The sequence below is a fragment of the Notamacropus eugenii genome, chromosome 1 (assembly GCF_028372415.1).
Source record: "Notamacropus eugenii isolate mMacEug1 chromosome 1, mMacEug1.pri_v2, whole genome shotgun sequence".
Lineage (NCBI taxonomy): Eukaryota > Metazoa > Chordata > Mammalia > Diprotodontia > Macropodidae > Notamacropus > Notamacropus eugenii.
The window spans coordinates 145887479-145910669 of NC_092872.1; the positions used below are offsets into that span (position 1 = coordinate 145887479).

A 23191-nucleotide genomic window follows, 5' to 3' on the forward strand; every position below is an offset into this window, starting at 1 on the left:
TGTACTGGCTTAATACATCTCAGAGAACCCACACCTTTCCAAGAAGAAGCATGAAAGGAGTCTGGGTCAGGTTGTAGCTTCCCTAGAACCTGGCAAAGGAAGAGAAAGAAATCTGACCCTTGAAAGTGAGAGAGTGTGAATTGGAACACATGCACCAATCCCTTGAAATAAGGAACGAAATTACAGAGCTTCATTTGCAGACCTGGGCTACTAGCCATGGGAAGATGAATGAATGGATACACGGATGCATGGCTAGATGAATGAATGAATGAATGGGTGAATGAAAAAGCATTTAACAACGACTTACTAAGTGCAAAGCTCTGTACTCACCATCGAGAAAAAGACTTCTCTCATCCAGCATGTAGGACCCCAGTTTCGTCATATTGCAGGTGTGATTTCTCAGCTCCCAATAAAGTTGTTCTTTCTGCAGGATGGGGCTGTCTGCATCTCTCCAACATGCACAAGTGACACCAACTCCAGTTCCTGTTGCTTCTTTCCAAGGCCTGGGAAAGGAGACAAAAATGGGCATCAGAAGCCCAAAATGGGACTGATAAGTCTGATAAGAATTTTGCAAGTAGGAACAGCACCCCTGAGAAGGCTGAGGTAAACCCTGAAGTAGAAGAGACTGAAAAGGGAGACTTTTGTGGGGAACTGCCAATTTTCCAAGTCTGATTCACCTCCCTGAGATGATGTGGCAAGGAGACGTGGATCGATTCAATGAGGAACTGGAAAATCGACCTGGACCCACAACACAGCGGGTTGGAGAAATCTCCTTTCTGAAGGGCACCAACTGGGTACCGTGATTCATGAGGCCAGTGACTCCCAGGGATCTCACCTGAGCGAGGTTAGTCTGCAGCCGCAATAAACAGAAGCAATGCTGGTTTTGGCCATCAAGCACCTGAGCTGGAAGTGAAAGGAGACAGTCGGATTTCAAGATCAAGCCTCTATACCAAAGGACGAGGAAAGCAGCTGGGCCAAGCGGAACGGAAGGAGTCATGTCTCACCAGGAACTTGAGGACACTCTCTGTGCCATAGAATTGACTTGAGCCCACCTGGCCCATTTCACATGTATAGATCAAGTTGGTGATGGTGAACTTGAGGGTGAAGAACTCAAATCTGCAGTCCGGAGCTACAAGAAAGAGAGTGAGAGATGTCTGAAATGCTCAATGTGCGTCATTCAGCACAGTCAGGGACACCCCATTGCAATGTACTTGGGAGGAAAAGTCAGTAACCTGGCCCTATTCACCGCATCCCTGAGGCAACCTGTAACCCTCCAAACTTGGTTCAGCCTCTCCCATCTGTCAGCATCATGATGAAGCAAGGTTACTATGAAGGAGGATTGAAATGCCCACGTGTGGGCTTGGGAACTATTCATCCCAGTGATGTAGTGTCTGTAAAGTGCCTTGTGAAAGCACTATATACATGATAGATGATGATAATGATGACTGTCTCTGGAGGCTACATACATAAGCCATTACATCTCTATCTTCAGAAGCAGCAGAATGGTTCTCCATGGTTCTACCACCGAGCTTTGCTTCTTTGATACTTCAATGTATTTGCAAACTCATATTTTGTTGTGTTTTTTCTTTTCCACACTTCTAACAACTGCCAAATACTGAATATGTGGAGGCATGTTTTCTAAGAAAATCATCATGAAAACAATCACCCTCATCTTTAAGGACACTGACCTGAAAATGTCCTATTCTTTCGTGCAAGGAAAACTCAGCAACCTGAATAAATGAATGAATCCTTTAGGAAACCTTGAGCCATAAAACTATTCTTCTGCTCACACAAGGCAACAGAATAATATTGTATTTGGAGAAAGGAGACATGGGTTCCCATCCTGCCTGTCCCCCTTGCTATCTACATGGCTCTGGGCTTCAGTGTCCTCAACTCAAAATGATGGCAGAACTCAGACTAGACTAGATGACCTGGAATTCTCCTGCCAGGACAGCCTAAGATCCTAAAATCCCCTCTCTCTCAGTCTCCTAGCCAAATGAAAGCAAAAGCTTCCAGAGAAGGGATCAAAGGTGGAAGCAGACCTTACCTGTGCAAACTGAACTTGGATTTGGCCTCCTGGATGTTACTGGAACTGAAGAGAAATATCATGAATGAACACTGTGGACCCAATGTCCATGTGACAAGGAGGGGAAGGGACTGTGACAAACAAGGAAAAGAGACTTCATTTGGATAGGGTACTGAGTCAAGCGGTGAAGACTGCATCCTGAGAAGGAGGGGGACATTATGCCTTCCTCTCACTAGTACACTCGTGGTCCATTCTTGCCTTCCTAATATGCTGGGAGAACAGGGTCGGTAAGGACAAGGGGTGTTCTCTCTTTGATACTAGGATAAGAATACTCACAACAGCTTACGCAGGAGAACAGGGACACCCTATAGTTGTAACCTACAGAGTGAGAGAGAGAGAGACAGAGAAAACAGCCATGTTTGGAAGGACCAAGAGATTTTGAGAAAGTGTGAAAGAGCAACATGAGAGAGCATCTGAAAGCAAAGCAATTGAAAACATATGGGTCATCAGCTAAGAGGAAGCATTTCAGAAAGTAGTTCCCAGGTCAGAAGTCCCTTTGCCCATCTAGGGTCCTGTGGGGCCTTGGCTACCCCTCAGACTCTGAGCGCATCAGAGGAAAGTACTTTCAGTAAGTAGGTGCCCTCCAGGCAAAGCTGGATCCTCCAAGGAACGGAAGATTGCTTTGACAGGTGAGTGCTTAAGAGGAGTGGGGCCAAGCATGGAGGTTAAAGAACTATATGTCCTGGACAGAATTACTGCTCACCATTGATGTACAGGCTTTTCCTGTCGAGGGTGTAGGGACCCAGTCTTGTAATTTTGCATGTCTGACTGCGAAAATCATGGTACATCCTCCTTTCGTCCAGGACTGGAATGGTGGGGACATTCCAATAGGCACAAAGTAGATGCACGCCAGTGCCTTTCTTCACAGACCTGTTGAAGGACACATTGGTAAGGACTGTCAAATATCTGGCTTCTCATGGGCATGCCAAAGTTAGGTGCAGTGAGAAGGGACCATCAATGCGCCGCAAATTATTTCAGGTTTATTTTAGAATAATTCTTGATTGTAAAAGAAGTGTTTGGTAGAACTATCACTTTATTGATTTAAGGGGTTGAGGGTAGGGAAAGGCATAGACCTTTCTTGAGTAAGGCCTGTCAGCACCTTCCCTGCAACATATACTCAGATGGTTGCCTGGGGAAATTTGATGATTTGCCCAGGCTCACACAATCACCTGGTGTCAAGAGAGGGGACTTGAGCCCAGGTCTTCTTGACTCTTGGGGCCTACTCGCTACCCACTAAAACAGGCAACCTCTGGAATATAATGGATATAATGGAATCAAGATGAGCAGCACTAGCACTCCAGACACAACTTCTGCAAGACTCTGATATTGTTATAATCTTCCTGTTCACTCCTCTGTGGACCATCTTTCAACACTCACATATTTTGTAAGTAACTTCTTAATTATCCAAGCTAGTTGGTTAGCTCCTTGTGCATCCACTTCCAGCTCTTTGAACAATTGCCATTTTGCTGCCTCTGTGGAACTGTTTCACCTTCTGGGTCTTCAGAAGTTCATTTGTGGGAGATTCTTATTCTTCCTCATCTACTACAGTGCTGAGAACTGGATGGCACACAGAACTTTGTAGTTCAGAGGGAATACCATTCCCTCACAGGTGTGAACATAATTGGACTCTTGTAATCGTTGAGCGGGAGAGGCAACATGTGACCAAGAGGTAGAGGGGCTGTGGCTGAGACAGAGAAAGGAAATGGAAAGACAGAGTAAAAGATGGGGAGGGGAGGAAGAGGGGAAATATAGAAAGAAGAGTGAAAGAACAGGAGGCAGAATGTGAGAGGAAGGGAAGAGAGTAAGAGAGGAAAGTGGAGGAGGAGAGGGAAATGAGAGAAAGAGAAAGAGTGAATGAGAGGAGGAGGAGGAGAAGAGGAGGAGGAAGGAAAAGAAGGAGAGAAGGGGAGAAGGAGTGAGAGAAAGAGTTAGAAAAAGAGAAGGAGCCTAGGAAAATGAAAGGGCAGAGAATGGGGAAGTGAGGTAGCAAAAGGGACAGGGAGAGGGGGAAAGGGAAATGGGGAGAAGTGAAAGGGAGAGAAAGGGAGTGACAGACAGAGAGACAGACAGAACAAGAAAAAGTAGGGAGATAGCGTCTGTAGCCATGTGCAGACGTTAATAAGTTGAGGTGGGGGGAAAAGGCGACACAGCAATGAGAGGCAAATAAGGGAAGTGAAAGAAGAGATTCTGTTAGAGAAGGGAAATCTCAAGGTAGGTCACTGAGTTCCTGTACAGACCTCAGAACAGAGAATTCTAACCAAAAGTTGCAAGGATTGAACGTGCCTTCCTAAAGGTCTACTCTTTTTTTATCTGCCTATACAGTATAAAGAGTTATGGAGCTCTGATTAATTCTGCTACCTAACTCTTTTGTCTACCTTGATTTTGTTCCAAATATAAATAGGCCAGGCACTAGGGGAAATACAGAAAACTCCAATGAAAGCAGAGTCAAATCCCTGAATGTGAGGAAATTCCTGAATGGAGTGGGATATTAGCTATTACAAGTCATTGGAATTAAAGGCAATTTTCTTATACAAAGTGCATAAAATAGCAGAGAAAAGGACCATGTGAAAATGAGGCCCATTATATTATCCCTAAGCTAAAACTGAGCTAACTCTTATTGCAAGGCATAACTGACGAAATCTCTAGCCCCTTATGGGAGAAATGGAAGGCAGGGGCATAGTAGAGACAGGTGAGACCTGGGGGACACAGCTTGAGCATATGTAGCTCCACTGCTTCCAGGAGGTAGGACACAGCAGCTACTTTCCACACTAACGCTTATCCCTTCTTCCACCAGGATGACTTGTCGAATTTCACCAGACAGGACCATTCCTAATCTTCATATGAATTCTTGGAACTCCTTTCTAAAACATAATATAATAGGAAGATGGGCCAAGGAACCTAGTCCTTATGAGCATGTGCAAGCTGCTTGGCTGATGTTCTATAGAACAGTTTTATTTGCTATCCATGTGAAGAATCTGATCGTTTCTCCTACTTTTACTATGAATGGGTGATCTGTGCTCCAAAAATATTCTGCAGTTTCACAACTGAAATATCAGAGAACAGGTATTCCCCTTTCTCCACAAATTTGAGTGTCATTTAGTTATTTCTGCCATTTTCATTACCTTGACTCGATCCTTCCATATGGTTTAAATTACATCTCTTCTGACTGTTACCATCCATGGATACTTTTCTGACTGACTACGTACAACTTGAAAATTGTATGCCCATAGACTTTAGCCATTTGTCTCGTGTGTTTGTGCGTGTGTGTGTTTTAGTGTGTGTGTGTGTGTGTGTGTGTGTGTGTTTGTGTGTGTATGTGTGCGCATGTACGTGTGCATTGCTCTGGGTAAAATTCACTTTTGATATGTGCTAAACTGGCCTTTAGGTGAACTAAGGGGAAGTCATTCTTTCCACCTCTGTGTCCTGGTGGTATCTCAAAACCCAATATAACCAAGATGGAACTTGGTATCTCTTCCATTTCCACTGCCCCCTCCATAAGCCTGTCCCTCTTCCAGACTTCCGTAATTTTGTGAAAGCCACCACCATCTTACCAATCACCAGGTTTCAAATCTCTGTCTCTGTTACAATTTCTTCCCTCTACCTCAGCTCCCATAACCAGTTTATTGGCTCCTTGATTTCCTTTAGTATCTTTCACATTTGTTCACACAAAGGCCCATATCAACAACCCTGACCTGGAAGCTTCCAATAACCTCCCACTTCCTCTCTTTGCTTGCAGTGCCTCCTACCCTCCCAATTCATCACCGACTCCTCCTCTCTTCTATCCATCCATCTTTCCCATGCCTGCCAAAATAATCTCCCTAAGACACATCTCTCACTATGTCACTCTCTTACAACCCAAATGTCTAGTGGCTCCTTATTGCCTCTAATGTGAATTAAAAACTCCTCCACCTGACCTTTAAAATCCTTCTCGATTTGCCTTCTTCAGTCCTGTGTTCCAGAGCGATGTACATACTGCTCACTTGGCACTTGCAGAAGACTGGCCTACCAGCTGTACCTTGAACTCAGATGTTGCATGGTGCTTTTGCATAAGATGTCTCCCATGCCTGGATTGCACTCCCTCTTCAAGATGCTCTTGGACTCCTTAGTCTCCCCTTCAAGGAACGCAGCTATGATACCACCAATAGAAAACCTTCCCTGAATCCTCTCAGTTGTCAGTGTCCTCTCTCTCCTCAACTCACCATGTATTTAGGTCATACATTGTATCCCCTCAGCGCCACCACAATGCCAACTCCTTGAGGTCAGGGCCTGTTTTGTCTTGAGAATAGCTACCTAGCGCTGCTGCTGGGAAGCAACCCAAAGCTTCTTGAAGCAAATCGTGGTGGGACAGCCTCTGGTACTGGCAGTAGTCTTCCTGGTGTTATCCAAAAAGTGACCATAGACCCAACAAAAAGGAAGAACTGCACCAGGCATCATCTGTTTCCCTGACAACCTGGGCCCATCTCCCTCAGTGTCCTTACCTTAATGACTTCAGCTTGCAACCAGAGAAATGGAAGGCAATGCAGCTCTTTTCAAATATTGCTCCGACCTGAAAAGCAAGACAGAGATTGAGGGAGCCCCTGGACATATGGGGCTGCAGGTCCAGAGAGGAGGAAGGCAGGACAGGAAGGGAAGATTCTCACCAGACTCTGTAGGATGTTCTCAGTGGCGCTGAACTGCCTGGAGCCTGACTGTTCCATGTCTGCCTTGCAGAGGAGATTGGTAATCGTAAAATCGAGTGTGAAACACTCCATAAGGCGAGTGTCTGTTTTGGGGAGAAGAGAAATTGAGTCTTGGATACATAGGATCAAAGGATTACAGATTTAGACTTGGAATGGACCTTCTAATCCCTGCATCTTGCAGGTGACGAACTTGAGGCCCAGGGAGGATTCACTGTAGTGGCCACGTTCCCATACACAGTGACAGAGGTGAGACTTGAAACTAGGTATTCACGACTTGTAGACAAACGCCCTATTCAATGGAACATGTTGCCATCCATCAACTCCAAAAAGGATACCCAAGTGAAGTTCATCTATACTTTACTGGAAAGAAAACTGGCCATCTTGACTCCAATTATGCATCTGTGATAGGACCTCCCTAACCCCTCCCTCCACTACCACCTTCTTCTGCAACTCCCACCTCCTCTGCTTACAGTCAGTTTCCCAAAGAAACGCTTCACTTCACACTATATAGGACACAGAGCACAGACACATGGAATTAGTATGGGAGGAACTGAGGAAGAGAGATGGAAAAGAATCTCGCTGTCAATGCAGACGGGAAATGATGGGGGGAAAATTAAGGATGAAAACCACCCTGGTCAACCTATATGAATGTCAGGAGAAGATAATGTTTTAGTGTGGTATGTGGCAAAAGGGACAGTGCGAGGCTAGGTCCTTAACTATCCCATGGAAATTGAGGACTAAACTACTGAGAGACCACAGGTCATCACTGGGCCACCACTTTCCCTTCTCCTTCAAGAGTATAGAGGAAAATAGGATGGGGAAGAGGATCAACAGTTTACTTTGCCAAGTCATGGGTCCATAGAGAAATTACAACACTGAATACTCACTGCTTCTTGCTGCATTGGAAGGCTATTAATTCTGACAGAGGGGAGAGAAAGACATAGAGAGACAGAAAGAGAGAGAGACAGACAGACAGAGCGAGAACGAGAGCGAGAGACAGAGAGACAGAGAGAGAGAGAGAGAGAGAGAGAGACAGAGAGAGAGAGAGAGAGACTAAATTAAACTGATGAATAAAATCATCCAACATAACTGCAAAGGAACTATAATGAAAAATTCTCTCTAATTTCAAAGGGACAACTGATGAACTCTGGTACATATTGAGGCCTGCTACATTTTTCTTGCTTTTTTGTAAAATGGCTAATACAGAAATGTGCTTTGCATAACTTTAACATATATAACAGGAACCATATCCCTGGCCCTCTCAATGCATGGGGGACAGACCGAAACTAGGGAGAGGATTTGGAACTCAAAATTTAAGAAAGAATGGTAAAGAAAATGGATGGATCCACAGATCAGTAAGATGAGGTTCGTGAGAGACTGTGAAAAGTATGTTGTCCCTACACGTTTCTTTTGGAAACTCTCAAATTTTACTTTGCTGTTTGCAATTGGAAATGTCAGCATTTCACCAAAAAAAAAAAAAAAAAAAAAAAAAAGAGGAAAATGAACTTACCGCAAGGACCGCTAGATTTGACAAGGGAGTGAACAGAGTGTCACACCACTCAAGTCAAAAAAGCCCCAAAACAGAGGTGCCAAGAGAGAAATGCCTACACAAGGAAATTCTTATGGCAAGGGTAGAGAGTGCTGGATTAGGAATCAGGAACATCTGAGTTCACATACAGCTGCAGATACTTACAACAATGGGTCAAACCAGGAAGGGTCACTTGATCAATGTCCCTTTCAGTTTCCTCATCTATGAAATGGGGAGATGGTTAAAATTCCCTGTAGAACTAAATTTAAAAAATATCTAGACGGAACTCTGTGAACCCTAAAATACTAACTATATCATGTGCAGCAGCAGCAGGAGTATCATCTTCGTGATTAAGCCAGACACAATTCTCATTTGGTGATCCAAACATATTTTCCAAAGTCTTATCACTGTACCTTACTGTGAGGTTTAAAGAAGTCTACTTACTTGTAGACACAAAAGTAGAATAGCTGGGTTCTTGGGTTGTGGTATAGGAGTGGGTACTTGTAGGAGGTAAGGAGGTGGTGAGTGCAAGGAAAGTCCAAACAAAGTGGTAAAACAATGGGGCTGGTAGAGCTGATTTATCCCCTTTTGAGGAGCTGTTGCTAGGCAAGTCACTATGACCCTGTTTACATAAACATTCTAGTCATCGATAAGGAAACCTTAAAGTGACAGCAACACCCAACTGCCAGAGCAATGGTGGGCTTCAGGGTACCTGTACTTAGACTCCCAGAAGATCCTTGGGTCCCTAGCCCTGCTGCTGAGGCAGTGACTACAGGCAGCTTTGTGGAAACAGAGGCAGCTGAGCCAGTGCCTGTTCCCCACTGATTTCCGTTGCTAGAGGGCTTCGTTAGAGCAGAGTCAGGATGAGTGTGGTCCTAGGGCTTTCTAACACAGGGGATAAGTTAAGTCTTCTGTGCTTGAAATTGTGCCCAGGGATGCCTGGGTCTCCTTTAGCGCTGGGCTCAGAGGACATTCTATTATGGGCTCACCTTCAGAGACAATAAAGATTCTGGGCTACTGTCCTGTAAAATCTGAGTGAGCAATAGACTTGGAGACTCAGATAGTTCAACCTGGGTCACAGCAGCCAGATCTGTACCGGATTCACCCTCCCTTGGTCCCTGTGGGCCACCTAGATGAAGAGCTATTCTCTCTGGCAGTCTGAACCCCACAACTTGCTACAATCTCTCCTAAGTTAACACTAGGAGAAAGTGAAGGTGTCACTTCAGTTTGGGTGCTGTATCGTGGAGGACCTGCAGAGATGTCTCTAGTCACCTTGATGATTGAAACATACTGGCCTCGATGACTAAGGTGCTTAGAGATAGCTCGGAGGTTTTCTCTAGGCCTCTAAGCAGGATCGCACTAACGATTTTCTCTAGGGGAACAAAGGTAGCAGAGATGATCGATGAGCCTCCGGGAATGCTCACTGACAACACTGGGGCCTTGGGAAAGAAATTGGTCAGTGGAACATCTCTGCTGCTCTCTGCCACTCTATGTAGGAGCTCAGGGCTAATAGGGAGTGTAAGGAAAAGAAAGACAGTGTATGTGATTTGGGTGCTGAGAGTCAGATTTCGGTTTAACACATATAGGAGAAAGCTGAGCTCATGTGCTCCAGCTTATATAGCTCACCTCAGAACAAGCTATTAGACTGGAAGGAGAGCGCCCTTGGCCATGAAGGGGGGTATCTGGCCTAGTGATGATGGCAATTGTGACCTGAGCTAAACATGAGGACCAGGGGTCACCTCTTCTTGTTGGAGAAAAACCCACAGATACTGGTGATGGAGACAGCAAATGCTGGTGTAGTTATTACCATGGATGAGTCTATTTCTCCTCCAGGCCTGGTCTTCTGGACTTTGTATTACCGAGGGTGAAGGATGTCCTATAGACAGCTGGCTCTGGGCTGCACCCTTCCACAGGACTTGATGAAACTTCCCTGAGATGAGGGTGCTGGTATCTGAGATTGCAGGGTCACCTGGTCTGCTGGTCCCCCACGCTGGGTTGATAGCTGAGGCCAAAATACTCTCTAACACTTCACTGTACCTGCTTCTGAATTCAGTCTTTGGAGCAACAGTACTACCCCTCAGGGACTGTGGTGACTATGCTGTCTCTGGGCTCTAGGCTGGATGATGTAGTTGAGCTTCTCTGAGCTCCAGGCATGGCCATGATTCCCAAGAGGCTGAAGGAATGTGAGTAGCTGGGTCCTTCAGTCAGGCAGAACAGACAAGTAGGGAGGGTTCCCTCAGGCCAGAGTCTTATCCCTGTGTTTGCAAAGCGCATCTGTTTTCTCTTAGTGCTTGCAAAAGTGTCTGTGTTCTCTGGGTAGGTGCTGTACAACTTTTGACCTTCTGTTGGCCTTTGTGTAGATATCAAGAAAGGGCTTGCGTCCCCTCCACCATCTGCTGGGATGGTGCTTGGAGGAGTGAAGGACAAGGCAGCTGAACCCGCCTCTGGTCCTGCCTGAGTATGCCATGCCACTGGCGTGGTCTTTCATGGCTCACAAGATCCTTGGCAGACTGTGGGATCTGCTGGAGTCAAGGAGCAGGGCAGGTTTATGGGAATAACCATGGTCACTCCAGAGGGTCTCAGGTGGAACTGATGTTTCTATGGGAAAACAGAGTTCCTCTGGGTGTCTCAGATTTGAACCAATTTGTGATCATCCCCACAAAGAGAAGATGGATACCAAATGGTCGCTGAGCCTAGAGGGGTTTCCTTGATCAAGCCTCTCTTCCAGTCTCTGAAACAGAATTTGTCACTGTGAAGCTAGTCCTCAGGATGGTGGTAGACTCTCTTGAGCTGCTTGTCACAGCAGACCCACTGAGCCACCAACTGTATTCCTGGAGGAGAATGCTATGAGCACAAGAGGTGGTTAGCATGTGGGCAGGGTTGGTCTTCTTTTGGCAGGGATACTCATTTCCTCTCAGTGCGATTCTTTTTTCCTTTGGATAATACCCAGTCTCCAGGACCCCATTTTCCTCTCCAATACACATCATGGGCACTTCATCCTCTAAAGGCCTTTCACAAGCCCTGTTAAGGCCTTGAACCTACACTCTGGCCATTTCTCCTTGAGCTTTATTACTGCGCCAATGATCATACCAAAGACTCTTCTTGCAGGATTCATGCTTAGTCCCTAGAAAGTCTCCCCTGGACTTCCATGGTCCCCATTGGTGAATGACTCTCCTGATCTATTTTTTCATGAAATCCAAAGTCATGCTTCATTTCATCCCCTAGATCCTCTCCAGATCTGGAACTGTGACCAAATCCTCACTGCCATTCTTCTCGAATATCTTGTGTCCATATACTCTCTTGGTCCCCCACGGACCATTCCTGCAAGATACATAACTCAGTTGTCTTTCACTGGGGACCACTCCTTTCTATATGTTGTCTCCCCCATTAGAATGAAAATTCCTTGACAGCTGGCTGCCTGAGGAGCTCAGTTTCACACCTTTGGCATATCCATGCTGAGAGAAGTTGTGATCTTTGATACTGGAGACGTAAAGGTCCTGCTACAGCCAGTGCCTACTCTTAGGGTCCCTATAACAACCAGGGTAGATATGCTTTGATTTCAGTTCCTTGGTTACTTGTCTGTGGTGCCGATACAGTGACTTTAGAATGCGTTTTGGAAAGAAAAGGAGCAGCCCTGGCTCCTGTCTCAAGCAACTGCTCAGTTGGCTCAGTGGGCAGTGCTTGCTCAGTGCATGTTCCCCTCTCAGGACTAGTGTCATGTCATGGTGTTTCTGAAGGAGAAATTAAGCTGGGGTAGATCTTGCTGGGCTCTGTCCCTGAGATGGCACCGTTGGAAACCTGGCTCTCCTGCAGCCCTGATATCAGAGTCTAATCTGTTTGGGTCACTCTGTTATTGGCCTCGATTGCAAGAGAAGACAATGGACCTTCTGGGTCACTCTCCCATGGGGCTTTGATGATAATTAATGAACTCTGAATTTCAAGTGGATGAGTCTGGGACACAGCAGCCACACTTGAACCTGATAACAATATGGACAGCAGTCACTGGGGTTCCCCATGCCCCCTGCCACGTGGAGGAAGGGCTTATGACTCTGCTGGTCAGAATGGCTTCAGAATTTTTGGAGAGTCTTCTGGAACTGCAGGAGGAGCAATGGCTGAGTTCACTTCAACTTCTGTGTTGAGCCCTGCTTGGAATGGTGCTCTTTGTGGTCTCTCTGGTTAACGTGGTCAGAGGAAGCTCTGAGCTCCCCTCTCTCTGCATGTGGAACACTATGGGCATCAGTCCCCACAAAAATTGAGCCAGTGCTGACCAATGAACCTCCAGGATTAGTCTTTGAGAAGAGTGGATCTTCAGTACAAGTGGTGGGTGGTCAATGGGGCATTGGTGCTTTTCTCTGATAACGTATTTGGGAACTCAGGGCTGAGAGTGACCACAGGAGGGACAGGGCCAACGTCTTTGATTTTAGTGCTGAAGATGAGTCTTTTGGCATCAGGCCTTGGGGCAGTTGAGCTCATGTTCACTGTGCAGGGAGTAAGACCAGATGAACTTACAAGAGCAGAAGAAGACAGTGTCCTTGGCTATGCAGGGATGGTATCTGATTCAGCCAATCGTCAGATCCCTGGCCTCAGAATTGGTAGATGAAGGAGAAACTGTGCTTTGTCCAGGGAGAACCATGCAACTGGTGCTGAGGCTAAGAAGCAGGACTGAGATCACTTGAGCTTCTGTGTTGTGCTCCATGGGAGCACAGACAGATATCCCCAGTCATCTTGACTGTGACAGTATGGACTGTGCTCCATTGTGGCCAATGGGAGACTTCAGGTCCACGCTGAGTCTATCAATTGCAGTGTAGATTGTAAGCTACAGTCCCGACTGGATTGAACCAGGAGGGGTACCTAACCTACTTGGTACCTCTCCCATAAGTGCAGATAATTACACAGGAGGTCCAGGTAAAGGAGTGATCAGCAAAGCACCTGTGGTATTTTCTCCCACTCTACCCAGAAGTTCTTGGTTGGGAGTGGTCTCCTGATAAAGAAAGAAGATCGTTACGACCTTGCTGCTGAGGAGGATGCTCAGGCTTTCAGTCCCAAGATTATTGAAGCTCATGGCTTGAACTTGTATGGAACCCCAGAGAAGGTGACTGGAGACAAAGGACAGAAGGCCTGTGGCAAAGCAGACATAATACCAACCAATCACCGTGAGATCCAGGGCTTCAGGGTAAGTCAAGATTCAGGGATCACCATTCTTATGCCAGCGATCCTGGTGATGGATACAGCAGGTGCTGGTATATTCAATACCAAGACCCAGTCTATTTCTCCTACAAGCCTGATCCATATAAGTACTTGGGGTCTGCGATGGAGTCGTGTAGCCAGCTGGCTCTGGGCTGGACCCTCACACACCACTTGACATGAGGTCAGCCTTGCTCCCACCCAGATGAAACATTCCTGGGATGAGTGTGCTGGCATCTGAGGCTGCAGGGTTACCTGATCCGATGGCCTCCCACATGAGAACGCTGGTGCGAGGCCAAACCACCCTGTCAATTTTCACTGTCCCTGCTTCTGAAGTCAGTCATTGGTGCAACAGAGGGAGTATCTCACTCAAGGGCTTTGGGTTCTGTGAGCTCTGGGGGAGGAGGTTCAGCTGGGCTTCTCTGGGCTGCAGTCATGACCAAGTTTTGTCATGTTTCCCACAGAGGGGTAGGAGACTCTTCTGCAGTAGCTGGGTCCTTCACTTAGTTGGCTCAGAGAAGAGGTGGAAGCCCTGCTGTCAGGCCCTCCTGGCCTTTTGGTGAACACGTGCTCGCTGGCACCGATTCCAGGGGTGTCGCAGAAAGTGCTGGACGATGCTTTAGCCTCTGTTGGCCCTTCTGGAGACATCAAGAAAATGCTTCTGTCCACTCCAGCAGATATCGTAATGATGGTGGTAACAGGAGAGGACAAGGCAGCTGAAACTGGATCTGTTACTGTCTGGGTATCCTGGCTCTCCAGGGTGTTTCTCCACATCTGCTAGTCTGGGTTTGGCCTCGTTTCCGTAGCCCTCATTGCTGTAGAAGTTGAAGACAGAGTCCAGGTGGGAGTGAGACAATGAAATGTACAGACTGGCTTTGAAGGGAAGGGTTGCCTCTTCATCAGAGACTAGCACTCTGAAGCAAAGGAGAAGGGACAACAGGATATAGAGTCAGAGAATCCACTAGCTCATTTTTTAGAGTAGGAAACTTATGCCTTAAAATTAAGCAACCGTTTCAAGGTCACATAACAGGAGGTAATCAGCAGAAATTGGAATTATACTTAAGTTTCCAAATTTTGCTATAGTGCTTTTGAAGTATTTAATTTAGCTACATGGTTCAAACTACCATCATTTGGTATAACATATATGTATATATATATATATATATATATATATATATATATATATATATATATATATATATAAAATATTTCATGTAAAGCAGCAAATCAAGTTCTCTGACCACAGGGAAATGTTCAAGCACCCAACACGTGAACTGCTGCAATATATACTATTAAACGGGAAACAAGCACATCATGAATATGTCAGTCAAGAAAAATAGGAAAACACGTGCTGGGAGAAGTCACTAATTTTTTTCAGACACATATCAGAGGAAGAAAAAACCCCAGAACTGTGAAGAATGCTCAATAAGCTGGGAGAAGCCACTAATTTTCTTCAGGGACATATCAGAGGCAGAAAAAAACCCAAAACTGTGAAGGATCCTACATAAGGAGGGCAGTAGTGCATATCACAGCACTCCCTGTATCACACACTGTTCTAAATCTACTATGATTTTAAAGGTTCAAAGTAATTCTTCATGTTACAATCCTTTCGATGATTTTTTCCCACTGTTAGGAGAGAGAGTCAGCAACTTATGACCTGTGTGTGAAGGCAAGGAGACAAGAAAGCTGACACGTGTAGCGAGTGGGAAGGAGGCTAGTTTAGTAAGAGCATCGAGTACTTTCAGAAGAAAAATATCTGAACCATCAGAATTCATGAACATCTCTGCCCTTTCCTTCTACCGCTTCTGCATCTGGGGTCTACTTAGTGAAAAAGCCAGGTAGACAAATCTGTACCCTTTCCTTTTAATTAGAAGGCTACTCTTGATTTTCTTACATAAAACATAAAGTTCTGATTTAAAAAGTTAAAGAATATGACTTCAATCCTTTATTTACTCACCTTGTTTGGATTCGGAATTTTCTGCTACTCTCTTCAGATGTGCGGAGAGAAACTTAAAGGTCTCATAATGATGTTCAGGCAAATCATGAATCAGTAAAAACATCCTTTTAGAGATGGATTTAAAACTCTGGAGAACTTTGTGGTGTCATTCTCCAACTGCCTAATAATACTCACCAGTGGTTTGAATGTTTGTAGACGCTCTAGGGGATCTTCTTCTTGAATTGCTTCAATAAACTCCACATTTTATTTGACAATACAAAGACACTGTTTCTCTCAAACGCTTAGGCTGAATGCATTCTTTCAATTGTTAACGAAATGACAAATGTTGATTTGGAGAAAAAGAGTGGGTCTTAAGTAGGTTTAAAATTTAGGCCTCCACAATGATATCAATTTTAATGAGAAAATCCTTAGAGTAATTTAGAGTGCAAAAGTGCCTTGAGAGCAGGAACTTTGTCTTAAACATACCTCTCTTTTTCCTGCCCCCAACATCAACAGAAAGATCTTTTGGCTTTGTGTGTATAGCAACATAGGTGCGTGTCTGTGTGAGACATGCTCAGAAAAGATTTGTTGATTTATTAAAAACATGTAAATATAAGTAATATGGAATAACATGTTTAAAGAGTCTGAGTGCCAGAAATAAGGAGGGACACAAGGTAGTTTTGCTGTATGTAAATAATTTGTATATAAATTTGTATTTATATAATTTGGATATGAACTTGTTTTCATGGATTGACCAAAAAGAAAAAGAAAATACATTCTAGTTCAGCCCCATATAACTCTATTTCCAGTTTAATTTCCTTTGAAATTCAAACCTAAGGGTGGGGAACTTCAACTGGTTTTATAGAGGATAACTTACCATCTGATTTCAGTAAGCTTATCATCACTTTCAAGTCGAGCCATTTTTAGGAATTCAAAAGGGAAACAGGTTATGTGTTCTAATCACCATGAGATTTTGAAACATTCAGATCAATGGGAAGGAACGAATTAGCTTACATCACCATGTCTATCAATATCAACCATTCCCTTGTTGAGTGCTTCTTGCATACTTGAGATAGCAGCATTATTTCCAAGGGTTCGGTAAACATCTGTATATTCAAGTCGTCATTCTTCAACTGATTTGCAGCATATGTCAACTCCTAGTGGAATCTACTACAAAATAAAAAGAGACAATTCTAATGATTATAGGCCCCCCTCAAATGGTCTTGTAAAGCTGTTATTTATCTCTATATATTTCTCAAATAAAAGATTTCCGATTTAGGTCATGGGAAGTAGCTAGAGAATAGTGAGCTCAGTTGTAACTGAGTTAAACATATCTGGAACACTGGGATGGAAATGAGTATCAGCCAAGTGTTATCTAATAGAGTATTGCATGGGGGAGTATGGAAGACTCAGGTGGTATTTATGCTGCCTTCAACATTTATTCGTTGGGAGAATTGTGGGCAAGTTACTAAAACTCTGGGAAGACCCAGTTTGCATGAAACGCATCGAAAGACAACGGCAACATCTTTCTCACAGTGTTGTTATTGTAAATCTTAAGGTAGCAAATATACATTTGTTCTTATTACTAAGAAATCACTGAGTTAGTCCGCTGAGCAAAGAACACTAGAAGTCAGGCAATTAGCTCCTGAACGGAGAAGGCGGTAGAGCCTTCCAATCTCACATTAGACAGATGAGCCATATTTCAATGCACTGGACCAACACTGTGATATCATCAGTCCTCTGGGAATACGAAGGAAGAACAACAACAACAACATAAGAAATATTTGACAACAGGTCTTCTCTAATGTTGCTTCCCACGTCTGCATACAAATCATAAAGCATTCCTTGAAAGATGGAACAGGGATAACTTCAACTTTGGATTAGTCATTTCACGGGAAGCACAAAACAGACACTCAGAAGCTTGCTAGAGGAGTTCAGCATTGTCATGGAGGGTGTAAAATATAATGCCTCGGTGAAAAACAAGAACATGGTGGTATCAGTGGGGAGATCCTACTGATGCTCTTGTTCAAAAGTGACACTGAGCTGACCACAATTTCCATGTCTTTATGCACAATATCCTAAGTGACATCTCCATTTTCTCAAAAAAAGTAGGTCTAATACTCGCCACAGGAGAAAAGAAGTCAAAGGCATAGAATGTCTACTGGTAGACATCTTATAATATCCATTGGGATGCTCAGCCTGAAGAGAATGTCAACGTATAAGAATATTCAGTGATTGTTTGTAAGGTATTTGGAGGACAGGTAGATCTCCAAGGTCTCCCAACGATAAAAGGTAGTGACAAGTGGGTTTTCAAAAATGGTACGTGACAATCAAACATCTCAAAATTAATGGAAACAAAATGCTTATCAAGTATGAAAAAACATTGGAATCATTAAAGCAAAATGCTCTCTGACAAGCTCTTACAGCAAGGCATCTGCCACCCAGATATTGTCATCCTTCTTTGGAAGTCTTAACGGCATAAATCATCCTGTTGAATGACTCTTTGATAATAATCATCTAGTGAGGCATAAGATAGGAGATATCAGCAATGTATTGAGCACATCCAGCCCAGTGCCTAAGGCAAAAAGGGATGCCCAGTGGATGGTGAGTTTCTCCAAATACTCTTGCTTGCAGATGACATCCTGTTCACTGCATCAAGCAACAACACATTGCAGAGCCTCCTGGAAGAGATCTGCAATCATTCAAAGGATAGTGACTTGACCATCCAAAGAAAAAAGGAAGACCAAATGGATACCCAGATTCCAACCTATGTCTGGCTGGACCCCTACTGAATTTGTCTAACGGTATCTCCATGTGGGTGCAGAGAGGAAAAAGAAGATGAGAGCTCTCCGGATTGCTTTTGGAAAACTGACCAACCCCAAGCTTCCCCAAACAACAAAGGCCCAGCTATTCAGCACTCCCTCGGAAAACCTAGAGACGAACCTCATGTGGCAGGCAGAGAAGGGGGCTTGGTTGGTGTGAGCGGCCTGCAACATATCAACAAGGCACTCCAAAGAGCAAGAGTAAAGGTGGTCATCTAACAATCACATGGCAGAAAGAGAGGATGGACTGATTTTGGGGAATGGGAGGGAAGGAAGAAAGGAAGGTAGGGGAAGAGCACTTTCCTACTGCCCTTGTGTTGCAGGGAGAAAGAGAGAAAAGTTCCCAGCATTTTGACAGAGAATCTTGGGGAAAATATAGACACACAGGTTGAGCAGGCACAGACGGCTTGCAAAGTGCATCATGGAGGGAACTCCCCAAATCATGAGACAAAGCATCTAACTCAGTGTTCTTTGCTTCAAGATTCTGCTCAAGTGACCACTTTCTTCAGCAGGAGGACTCTCCTGGTCCCTTCGGGGGCGAATGCTTCCCACTCTCTCCAGGTTACTGTGGATCTCTTCTGTACACTGCTACCCACAGGCATGCTTTTAAACCGGTTAGTGCAAGTGCTATGAGGCCAAATGCTGTTTCCTCTTTTGCCTTCACAGCCCCAGAGGCAGGCACAACACCTGGCACGTAGTAGGCATTTCAATGTGTGCTGAGAGACTGGCAATACATGGTTGCAAGTCACAGATCACAACATTCAAAGGTCAACACAGAAGTGCATGCAGGCCACAAGTAGGTTATCCACTAGAAAAAAAAAAGTTGTGTACAAGTGGAGAATGTCACAGAAGTAACCATGACCCACATAAAAAAGATGAGTCAGCCACTGAAGTGAGGACAAGGGATTACCAATGGATACCTTGTGCCACGGGTGGTGGCACAAAATGTCAAGAGAATGAAAGTAAGGTCCGGCATGTATGTACATCCCTGCCAGGGACAAATTAACGGAAATACATGATTTTCTGCATCACACATTGTTCTCTGTATCACTGGAAGCAGCAGCCACACTGAGGAGATTACAGGTATCTTAGACTCTTAGGGTACGAGCAAAGATTTCGTCTCTTGCCAGATGGATATGTGCTGGGGGGCAGTCATCCAGTCTGACACCAAAGGTTCCTACAGCACTTGGATTTTTCTCAAATATTTCCTTCATGACGTTTGCAATGAGTTTTCTCCATGTGCCTTTGTATTTTGGAGGACTGAAGTCATCTCTGATTATTGTGGGAAAAAGGAGGTGATTTATTTGAGAAAAAGCAAAGGAAACAAAATTGTTTGAATCATCATTCAAATACATGAACAAAATATTTTGGCTGAAATGGCATCCCTTCAATATTTGAATTTTTAAGAAAGATGCACCTATTACCAACGTGGCAAGTCATTCTAATTCCTCACTTGCCATTCATCAGTAAAAGAAAATTAACTTCTTCCATATATTTTAAAGTGCACTAAGTGTTTTTCATGCCATTATAATGTAAACTATGCTGAATTTTTCACTGAGGAAAACCTCCACAAATATTCACAAAGTATCTAGTATAACTAAGCTGGAGATACAGAGAAGGATTCTTCAAATATTCTAGATCCATTATCTTCTACCCCAACATCTTCAAGTTTCTAATGGTCCTCTATTTATACTATATATATATATATATATATATATATATATATATATATATATATATATATATATATATATATATATATATATATATATACACACACACACACACACACACACACACACACACACACACACTCAGGCATGCATGCATATGTATATGTGTGTATGTATATGTGTATGTGTGTGTGTGTGTGTGTGTGTGTGTACAAGTGCTGACACTCTAATTTCTTTTCTTTTGGGCTAGATATTGTGCGATATTTTCAGCAGGTAGAGCTCATTCTAGAAATACTTATTCCTGCTCTGCAACCGAAGGGGCTTAAAGAGTGTCCTATAGCCCACAGAGGTAAAGAGCCACAATCCCTATGTGCCAGAGGCGAAATTTGCACTCAGGTTTTGACTCACTCTGAGGCCAGCTCTCTACCTGCTATTCCATGCTGCCTCTCACTCTTGTATCTACAGAGAAAAGTAAAGGGGTGGATAATATATGTGGGGACTGTCATATTTCCACTGCAGATAATAGGATCATGATGGATTCTTGATGATGGGTCTTAGGGAGAGTTTATGGAAGGGATATTTACATTATTAATGCTAGCATGAGAGAGTCCTGTGAAGAAAAGATGGAGCCTGAAATGAACTGGATCACAATGTGGGCATCTTCAAGCATTAGGAGAGCCCATCTCATGTATGTGTATGTCACGCTATAATATCTTAAATTGCCCAGGATTCATTTCCACATAGGTGTGAAAAATGAATTTTGTATTTGCAATTTTCAGGAATACATGTTGCTTGCTTTTTTATTTTTGTAATACATACTATAGAAAGCTACATTTTTGTGCCTAAGCCTAAATGGAAAAGGACCCCCGGGACTATGGCCCTTACAAGCCAGGTAAAACCAACCACCAAGACTTAGGAAGAATATTTAGGAAAGAATTTTGAAAGTTAAAATATTTTGAGAACTTAATATTCTAAGTAGTCTCAATCACTGAATTGTTACATTTCTCCAGCAAAAGCATGGTCCTTTACTGAGGACATCTTTCTTTCTGACTCTTCTTTGGGAGAAGGTGGACTGTGAAATTTTGATTCCAATTCACTACCAAGCAAAGTCTGCCTCATAATGACACTCTGGCTGCGTGTTGTTGGCAAACGGTCTGCTTGGCTGAAGCAAGAAAATAAAGAGTTGCTGGCTTGATTTCCACACCTTCTCCTCTACAAATCCACAAAGAAAAAAACCCAAAACTATAACAGATGGTAGACACCGTACCATATCAGACTGCTATATTCCTTTATCCTCCAGCTCATGAGGTCGCCATTAGTGACCCCAGGATCCTTATATAACAAGTGGAGGCCAGGATTGAAATATCCACTTTATGGAAATGCTCACTCTTTAAAATATACTAAGTGGAGCTTTACATTTTCTCCCTGAAACCCTGTGGGACTTCAAATAAATTGCTAGAACCTACAAAATCCTCGTCAAAGACGCCTGACATTATAGAATAACTTTGAAAGAAATGGAAGCTGGGGAAAGTTTGGCATGAAATGAAGAAAGTTCAAACTACTTTCACAGGGAGTATCTGCCACATGAGTATCCCTAGAAGACACATTCTATCACAGAAACTCTATTCATAACCTAGAGTGTATCTTGGTTATGGGAAATATGGAAAATATTGGGAAAGTAGAACAGTAAGATTTGGATGAATCAACAACTGGGACTTATTCCATTCATGACAATAAATTTATTCTGAAGACTCTTAAAGATCCTGACTACTAAAAGGAACTTGACTCATGATCAAGATGGCCAATGGTCATTTTGCAAATTGTTTACAATGAGATTTTGCCTGAAGGTTATAATATCTAGCTAAAATTTACAAACATTTAACATGTAAGGAAGTGAAATTATAACAGATTCAAACTAGAAATGGATCAAGAGCCTTGTCATGTGTAAAACTGAAAAATGGATAGTTTTAAAGTGTCTACTACTTGGATTAATATTGTGCATGTTCACCCTTGGTTGCCGAAGAAGACCAAGCCATCAGAGAAATAAAGACATGACCTGCGCTGGACTTTGTTTTGGGTGAGGGAGGGCTGAGCAGGTCACCAGTCTCACTTCTTCTCCAAAGCCATCTGAATCTAATGACCAGATACTCATCAGGATGACTGGAGATGACCCAGGAGGAGGCAATCGGGGTTAAACGTCTTGAGCATTCACACAGCCAGTGAGTGTCAAGTGTCTGAGGTAAGATTTGAACTCAGGTCCTCCTGCCCTGGTGCTCTGTCCACTGCACCACCCTACACCAATCTGATCAAAGAATGTTCCTTTCTTCGTAGGAACTTTGCATCTATGTTGTTTTAGTATCTGGGCAAAACTGCCAAATTCAAAACTGGTCAGAACGTTTCAAAATAGCCAAATCTGGAAAAAAGTGGGCAAATGAAGGACTGAGTTCTTGCATATGTTTTTTCCCTGGGTAGCCACAGATTTTACTTCAAAGTTATTTTGCCATGTGTTTAACTAGTTTGGACATTTATGCATAGCTTTAAGAGTGAATGTGTTCCCCTCATCAGTGACAAGTAACCGGAAATGGGGTCATTTAGGAATATCTGGAAAAATCTTTGAGGGAACATACTTGACAAATATGTATTATGTAAAAACTGGATGAAGAGTTGAGCTGACATTTACTACTTTGCAATATTTTGAGAGCTCACTGAAGAAAAACCTCAAAATCTTTCATTATGACCATAGGTAGATTGCTTGCATTCAAGTCCATGATCAGAATGAGAGAGCCACAGTAATGAAAAATAAACAGAATCATACATAAGATACTTGAATCATAAACTAAACATGTACCTTGATTTCCTTCAAGGTAGATACATGCTTATAAGTCCTGTCAGAAAAGTCAACTGTATCAGATTATTTACAACACAAACAAAAAATTAGTGGAAATACAGCAGGTTACTTGAACATGTCATATGAGAGAGATAACACTCAATAAAAAAGTGGATTCCACAAGAATTTTATTCTACAAGAATTTTTTCAAGGGTAAATGACAACCTAAATAAGTAATTCTCAATTTTATAATTTTTTCCCAAATGAAGTCATATATTAAAGGTCCCTGAGAGATGAAGTATGATCATCTGGTAATAGTATCGAGGATTCTTTGTGCCTTACTGCTATTAAAAGTGGTATCCTCTAGGGAGGAGAATGAATGACATGGCATCTTCTTATTACTTTAAATGTAGCCTCAGAAATACCTACCTCATCCTCCCTGACAGTCCCCAAGGT

The 23191-nt window shown here is 43.4% G+C and overlaps 1 protein-coding gene across 9 annotated transcripts in view; it reads right to left on the reverse strand.

Moving 5' to 3' along the window:
• LOC140520913 (mucin-16-like) overlaps positions 1 to 23191 on the reverse strand; it is a 38361-nt gene that overhangs the window by 11952 nt on the left and 3218 nt on the right. For 2 of the 9 annotated variants that reach the window (XM_072635426.1, XM_072635384.1), the window contains 9 exons: positions 16291 to 16583; positions 6727 to 14391; positions 6565 to 6632; positions 2790 to 2956; positions 2363 to 2404; positions 2048 to 2092; positions 1005 to 1129; positions 836 to 903; positions 331 to 503 (listed from right to left, as the gene is read on the reverse strand). In XM_072635426.1, the coding sequence (XP_072491527.1) occupies positions 331 to 503; positions 836 to 903; positions 1005 to 1129; positions 2048 to 2092; positions 2363 to 2404; positions 2790 to 2956; positions 6565 to 6632; positions 6727 to 6837 (799 nt within the window). In that variant the 5' untranslated portion in view covers positions 6838 to 14391; positions 16291 to 16583. Of the gene's footprint in view, positions 1 to 330; positions 504 to 835; positions 904 to 1004; positions 1130 to 2047; positions 2093 to 2362; positions 2405 to 2789; positions 2957 to 6564; positions 6633 to 6726; positions 14392 to 16290; positions 16584 to 23191 lie in introns of those variants that run through there. The other 7 variants (XM_072635396.1, XM_072635375.1, XM_072635405.1 and 4 more) reach the window with 7 other exon arrangements.